The 7,293-nt window shown below is 39.0% G+C and overlaps 1 protein-coding gene and 1 long non-coding RNA gene across 2 annotated transcripts; one reads left to right on the top strand and one right to left on the bottom strand.

Annotated features, from left to right (window-relative positions):
• The first annotated feature begins 262 nt into the window (after positions 1-262).
• On the top strand, positions 263-4,788 carry LOC122995544. Its single transcript, XR_006406810.1, has 3 exons — positions 263-330; positions 4,060-4,187; positions 4,710-4,788. It is a non-coding gene; the product is annotated as an uncharacterized LOC122995544 (long non-coding RNA).
• f9b (coagulation factor IXb) lies at positions 863-6,617 on the bottom strand. The gene is made up of 8 exons (XM_044370843.1): positions 6,506-6,617; positions 4,708-4,877; positions 4,544-4,568; positions 4,320-4,433; positions 4,046-4,177; positions 3,306-3,688; positions 2,678-2,813; positions 863-1,553 (listed from the first exon to the last, which is right to left on the bottom strand). The coding sequence occupies exons 1-8, from the start codon at positions 6,585-6,587 to the stop codon at positions 1,006-1,008; spliced, it is 1,590 nt and encodes a 529-aa protein (XP_044226778.1). The 5' UTR covers positions 6,588-6,617; the 3' UTR covers positions 863-1,005.
• Between the last annotated feature and the right edge of the window lie 676 nt (positions 6,618-7,293).

Here is a 7,293-nt window from a genome sequence, read left to right as displayed (position 1 = left end):
TGTTTGATTTGATTTAACCTGACTGGTGTGACTTTGTCCCTGCATGATTTAGTTTAGGTCCCACTAGACTTACTGACAAACCTACGGTACACCTACACAGATGTTTTCTCTTATTTTTCCTGATTGCACCTGTTAGAAGAGGACAACTTACACCTTTATCATACACTCACCAAAATTTGCTACCCATTCATGTCAGTGATAAACTGCCTCATTTGCAGAGTGTAAATAATATTTGAGTTTTTTCTTACAGGTTAAAATCAAACAAAGACACACAGATAACAATAAAATGTGCAAGTAGAGGAAAAAAGCCCAGCCAATTCAAGAGAGAGGGTGAGATTGATCTACAGTATCATTTAAGATGTATTGATTGTTTACTGTAAACAATACAAGGAGCAGAACAGGAGGGATGCTGCATGGCTGCACTGAGTGCAGCAACATTAATCAAGGGTAACAGCAAGCATTTGATTAAAACAACATGCTATGGTTACATTTTTCATATTATTTTCTGCACTTTCTCACTTGCATCTTTACACAGTGTGCAAGTCATTTTCAACTTGACAATTCAGGTCTAAATGCTTTTTTTTTTTTACATAGTTTGGTGATGTCCTGTAATTTTCAGCTTTACTCCACCCAACTTCAACCTGCACAGAGGTCTAATCAGTAACACCAGTGTGTGTTTTCAGGGCCTTTAAGGTTCAGGAATATCATGTGAAATTACTTTAGCATTTGATCTAATATAAGCTATTCGAGATTGCATGAAATGTTTCTTCCGGCATAGCATTTGAATTCAAATGTTGGATGAGGAGCGTCATGGCATTATTTTGTATTATTTCAACAAAGACATGCAAATACTCAGATATTCTGATTACATTTTATTGGAGAATAGAAATTAACATGACTTTTTTAACTAATAGAAGAAAAACTATCACATTGTGAGTAGCTGAAAAAGAAATGCTGTATGTTTTCTTGACTTTGTTCTTTGCATGACCCCATTTGTCAGTTAACTCAAATCCCTGTTGTCTTACTGATCCACGGATAGTACCGTGAGATTCGGGTATAGATGCCATACTTTCCATCTTTGGCACACTCCTCCCCCCAGCTGACAATGCCCGTCAGGAACCAGGTGCCATGGTTACTGCTGGCATGTGGCCCCCCACTGTCCCCCTGGCACGAATCCTTCTGTCCACTTTGGTAGCCTGCACAGAACATAAAGCGTGTGATGTGGTCCCGGCTACTCTCTTTACACCGGGTGCGGTCCACATAGGGGACCTCCAGCTTCTGAAGCTTGTAGGCCTCTGGACCCAGGAACTTCAGCCGTCCCCAGCCGCTCACCAGGGACTTGCTGGACTCCCTCAATAGGTTCTCTGTAAAGTCTTTGGGGCCCAGGCAGATGGGAAGCCGACGGTAGGACAGTTCCACTGGACTGGCGAGTTTCAGCAGCGCGATATCATGGTTATACTGGGACTTCTTAGCATCGTACATAGGATGGAGGTGCTTTTCTGCCACCTCATGATCTCGCTCTGTACCCTCATCTTTGAGCACGTCATGTTCACCTAGAAACATAGATTAATTTATTTATGATAACGATCATATTATCATTTTCTGCACCAGGCAATGTGTGTGATGAGTCTAGTTTCATCAAAAGCTTCTGAAGTAATAGCTTATATGCTCAAAATTAAAGCAAGCAACCAATAGTTTTTTTTAAAAAAAAAAACATCTGATAAAGCAGTTTTATTATCCATGAAGCTGAAAAGATGAAAAATGCACATTGATGATCTCACTGATATCCAGCTGTAAAATAAAACATTTAATAGACTCACATGTTATCTAACATTTTTGCAAGTTTTAGATCATGAACTACTGGTCATTAATTCTAAAAAATATGACAAAATATGACACAAAAATATTTCACATTGCATACCATACATTTTAGATTGATTTCTTACCCTTTAAGCAGCCGTTGTTTTTCATTCATTTTAGTAGTTAATTGAATACAATAAATTCTGAAAAACCACTTGCTGATTTACAACCTGTTTGACTGTAATCAATCAACAGTGAGCATTCAATCCACTCTATTTGTCAGAGTTGCATTACTGTAGTGTAGTTGTGAATTTTCTTCATGGTTTGTTCATGGGCACTCAGATATCTGACAGTCAACTGTTGCAAAAGACAACCCAACTGACTTTAAACACCTTCCAGGTTGCTCATTATTTGTCTAATGGGCTTGGTTTCACAACAACACAATGCTTTGGGCAGCTGACTCAAATCTCAAATTTCAGAGCTTTGTTTCAAATCAGTCCCTGCTAACAACTGCATTACCACATGGTGATAAAAAGCTTTGATAAAGCAAAGTAATTGCTCAGTGTTGAATCTCAAGCAAGTATCAAATATCTCTAAATTCATTTTTCATCCATGAACTGTAACCAATGGCAGTCTGGAGGATAAAAAAATGAAAAGTGCGTGTTGTGTCGGAAAATAGTCAGCAATATTTTGTAGTTATTGGGATAAAACATGCAAACCATCAACATCACCCTGTCAGACAAACTGGCATTAACTGTAATGATTGGAAAATTAGGTGACAATTTTAAGACCAGATTATCTGGATTTAAGAGATAAACTGTAGATCAGTTTAGATTTTAGAAGATTTAGAATTGGAGTATATGGGTGTTTTTCATACCCACTCTGATGAAGAACTCTTGTTTGGCCTGCACTATACAATGGGCAGCAGTGATGACCCACAATTCACTGAGCAGAGATCCTCCACAGAAGGGCTGCGCTCTCTGAGAGGCTGCTGGGTGAGACATGAGGCTCACCTGTAAACTCACACAAAAACACGAACACAGATACTTAAACACAAACAAAATGATAGAGAAGCAGCACAGATGGGTTTTTTCATGGAAATGTCAATTGGCTGGTCCCCCACTTTTGTTCTAGATTGTCATCTATTGAATGGATTGCCAAGAAATTTTGTTCAGACATTCATGAAACATCTCAATATATACAACATGGATTGGCTCAAAATTTTGGACAGACACTCTCAATTCCCTGGCAATATGCTCTAAAGACTTTGTTGATCCCCTTAATTTTTCTCTAGCGCCACCAGCAAGCTTTTGTTTCACCTCTTAAATTATATTTCCTGCCCCAGTGGCCTGGAAATCTGGGAATGGAGAGAGTTTGCTAAATTTGAGCCGATGGACAAGTATCTGCTTCCTAAAAGCCCAACCACTATGATTGTTTCTGTCAATATTATCCATTTGCTTTCTATTCATCCCCATCGCTCCACCTTGCATCCCACACCACAGTACCTGCCAAGGTATCTCTCCAGGAGTGGCCTCATCACCTCCCACAATCCTATTCTCAGTGTTGTCTTCTGCTGTGATGTTTGGGTGTGAGAAGTAACCCCACCCCGCCCCTCTTTTCTCTCTGGGTGCTTCAGTGACACTGCTCGGAGTTACAGGAGAGCTTGAATTTGACTCCAGTGAACTTGTCTCTACTGCAGAGGCTGCAGAGATATTGACCTCTTCTGAATCATTCATCGCGTAGTCGTAGTAATCTAAGAACTGTGTTACATTGTGGCCAAAGTAGTCATCCTTCAGAATGTCGATGGAATCTAAATTTCTTTCAGAGGTACTGTTTGATGTTCGTGGCTTTACGGTCCCTTTGATCACTTGACCACAGCTGAATTGTCCTGTGGAGTAAAAAGGCAAAATAGATAGGGAGATATTATAGTTTTGTCTTCATATTTCACACATCATTATATATTAAAGTCTGTTTTCCACAGCTGGGAGGATTTATTTTGGGACTGGGTGGTTCAGATCTATATTGGTAGTTTTGATTTGTGACTAACTGTGGATGCAGACATTCAAATACAGTAGCTGATGCCAGTATTTCCTCTGGAGAAACACAGCAAGACAGGTCTAATTTTGTATTGAGATTTTATACAGAAGGGATTTAACGTTCTAGCATTGTTTCCATTTGTTTCTATTTGTGCAGGTATGAATTGACCACTTTATTGAATGGTGTATGTGGTTTCAGTTTATTTCACCTTTTGGTTCACAGCTCCTCTTGTCTGGCCCAAGTATGTAACCAGTTGCACACAGGCACACTGGGCGCTGCGCCTGCATCACACAGAAGTGGGAACATCCTGCGTTGTTGACTGAGCACTGCTTGTTCACGTCTGGAAACAGGTGGAAAAACAGAATGAATCTCATTTTGTGTGTTATTCTTAGTCCATCTTAATAATAATTAACTCCTTAGTTAAAAGAAAATAAAGTAAAGATCCTTGTTTGAGTTATTCACATCCTGTCTGCCACACTCACCGATCTCACAGTTCTTGCCACTGAAGTTTGGTTGGCACCAACAGACATATGTACCAACTCCATCTACACACTCTCCTCCATTTTGGCAGGGTGATGGCTCACACTGGTCACCATCTACACACAAATACAAGTATAAAACACATATATACACACACACAGGTTTTTGGGGGATTGTATGCTTTAAATTATAAGAACTGTCAGAACGTGACATTCACTTATCTTACCAACGTAGCTGGCCCAGAATTCAATCTGAAATAGAAACATGGAGATTGATTGTTCAGCCATTAAACTCACATTGTTGTAAAAGAACAATGAATTATTTGTGTGTGTGTGTGTGTGTGTGTGTGTGTGTGTGTGTGTGTGTGTGTGTGTGTGTGTGTCCACCCACAGTTTTCTCATCATTCTCAAACCATTCCCTGGCCTCCTCCATTGTGCAGACTTCCTCTCTACATTCCCGCTCCAGGTTGTCTTTCTGCAACTCTTCAAGATGGCCGCTGTTGTATCTGCGCCGACGATGCAGCACTGTATGTGCTGACTGCTGAGACACAAACACAGCACCTGAAAAGAGAAGATGAGACAAGAGGAAACAAAGAGGAAATTATTTTAAAACCTCTGATCAGATAACCTGGAGTCACTTTTCTCTAAAAACACCTCTTTCTGTAAATTGGAGTTCTATCATGTTATTTTGATGATACATTAAAAAAACCCAATACATTTTATTGACCTGTTATATATCAAATTTATTTCAAATGTTTATAAATGTTTCCTTTTGAACAAACCTTTACAGGACAGGTTCACAAGTTTTCAAGCCTGTCATAAAACAATATTCAGATGCCCAAATTAACATTGACATATGTTTTTCTTGCTGTAATCATTCCTCCTGTTCATACTGACTTTTAAGAGATTCCTTCATAATGCATAAAATCCACAGCCCTCCTTCCATGAAAAAATATTAAATATTAAAAAATGTTTTTTAAGCTAATATGAGGTGTCAGCCATCCAAATTAGTAGTCAGATAGCTATCTTTCAGTGTTACTGTCTTTTTAGTGCTAAAGTTCCTCTTTTTTTACAATCCTTCCACTGCAGCTGAACAGGAAAACACTGTCTGTCAAGTCAGAAAAAGAGACTTTTTATTATTAAGACTGTAACTTTGAAAGATATCCACTTTATTTGACTAACTCAGGTGGCTAAAGCCTAATATTATCTTCAGATAAACCTTTAAACACATTTTTGCTCAAAATGAGGACTGTGGATTTCCCCCCAATCACTTACATTATCATCGTCATCATAAAGTACATTTGACGGGGATCTTTTAATGGCCAGTATGAACAGGAGGAATGATTACAGTGAGCAAAACCTCTTATTTTGAGATAGACTTGAAAAATTGTGAACCTATCCTCTAATATAATCACAATACATCCATCAAAATGCACACACCATCTGTTAAACAATAACAATTTATGTTACCCATATCAAGATTTCATAATTCAAAGTCTGTCTTTTCACAGTATAGGAAAGATGGCTGTAAAACATTTGAAGTTTGGCTGTGGTCATTTTAAATTCAAGATATTAACAATATAAACTAATGATGGCAAGTTGGCAAGTTTTCAGTGCAAAAAACCCCATCAAAAAGTCCTTAGAAACATCTGAAACCACTCCAGCAGGAAACACACCAAAATACAGCCAAATCCTCTGCTTCCATGTCATTCTACCCTGTTCCATGATGTTCCAAAGAGGTGCCAGAAATAACATAGCTAACCTTGAAGAAACGGCATCAACATACAAATATGGTTTGGGGTGCAGTGACTGATTTAAGTAATCTCTATGAATGTTTTAATACTTTTTTCAGCTATGTTGTTAGTAACTTCTAACTTGTCATCATTGAAATCATTTGTAACCAACATACTGTAATTTAATTGACCACATCTGTCATTGTTCTCTATGACAAATGACTCTACAACCTATTTTACAACCACCTTTCAAACCTACAAGAGTTGAGTCTTTAATAATCAGAACATAGATTTTTGAGTGGAATATCACTTTAAGATGTGGGGTGAGAGACCAGGCCTTAAAAATGGCCAGATGGTCAATTGCCTGACCACCAGCATCTTCCTATATTTCTACATCTTTTGTCCCTTTGGCTGCCTCGTATGCCCTCAATCCATACCTGCTCCCCTGTTATTTACCTGTGTTTTCCTCTGGGATTACCAGTCCATATGCCTCCAGCAGTAAACCAGCGATGAGCGCCAGTAAACAAACTCTGGCCATCTTGTCCTGTCAGCTGTCTGTCTGCTTTGTGGAGCCAAAGCCTGAACTCAGTACTGGAAAGACTGATCCACCACTCCAAAGTACAGAAACACACTGTTTACTCACCTTGTAGGCTGAGGACTACACATGTGTGTGTGTTCAAATTTGTATGTGTATGCGTGTGAGAGAAAGAAGAAGAGTGAGAATAGGAAAAAAGTGTGTGGGAGATGCTGAATATGCGCATAAAGGAAAGAGAGAGAAGCATAACTTGACAACGTTTGAAAGGAAGTCAATTTTATACGTTCTGAGTTAATTTCAGATTAGAATTGAGCAACAACAAATATTGACTGTCAACGAGAAAGAGGGACAGTTCCGGACAATGTGGTGTGTGTGTGTGTGTGTGTGTGTTTGTGTATGAGTGTGTGTGTGTGTGTGTGTGTTGACATTTAATCATGTTGTTTATCATGATGAGTCTTGTCCAATAAGCAGCTTTTGCAGCATGGCTTACGTGACGGTTTCAAATGGGGGTAAATGGACACACATACAGGACATTACCCTACCCTAACCGTAACCACTACTTGCCAAACCTTTATCCTTATCCTTATCCTAACATTATGGATACACAATGGAGACTTTATCTTTGTCCTCAAAAGCAAGGTGGGCCCACACAATGTGACGTATGTCCCCATAGATCATTATGTCCCCACAATGTAGTGAAATAAGTATA

The sequence above is a fragment of the Thunnus albacares genome, chromosome 13 (genome assembly GCF_914725855.1).
Source record: "Thunnus albacares chromosome 13, fThuAlb1.1, whole genome shotgun sequence".
NCBI classification, from domain to species: Eukaryota; Metazoa; Chordata; class Actinopteri; order Scombriformes; family Scombridae; genus Thunnus; species Thunnus albacares.
The sequence above is the reverse complement of the archived record's forward strand: the minus strand, read 5'-3'. Positions and strand labels throughout refer to the sequence as shown.

Bases quoted from the DNA above. Each gene is read 5' to 3' on its own strand.
- f9b (XM_044370843.1), bottom strand. From the start codon at position 6,587: ATGGCCAGAGTTTGTTTACTGGCGCTCATCGCTGGTTTACTGCTGGAG. The intron at 4,878-6,505 runs GTAAATAACAGG...TTCTCTTTTCAG, and splicing joins AATCCCAGAGGAAAACACAG to GTGCTGTGTTTGTGTCTCAG. The intron at 4,434-4,543 runs GTAAGATAAGTG...ATTTGTGTGTAG, and splicing joins ATTCTGGGCCAGCTACGTTG to ATGGTGACCAGTGTGAGCCA.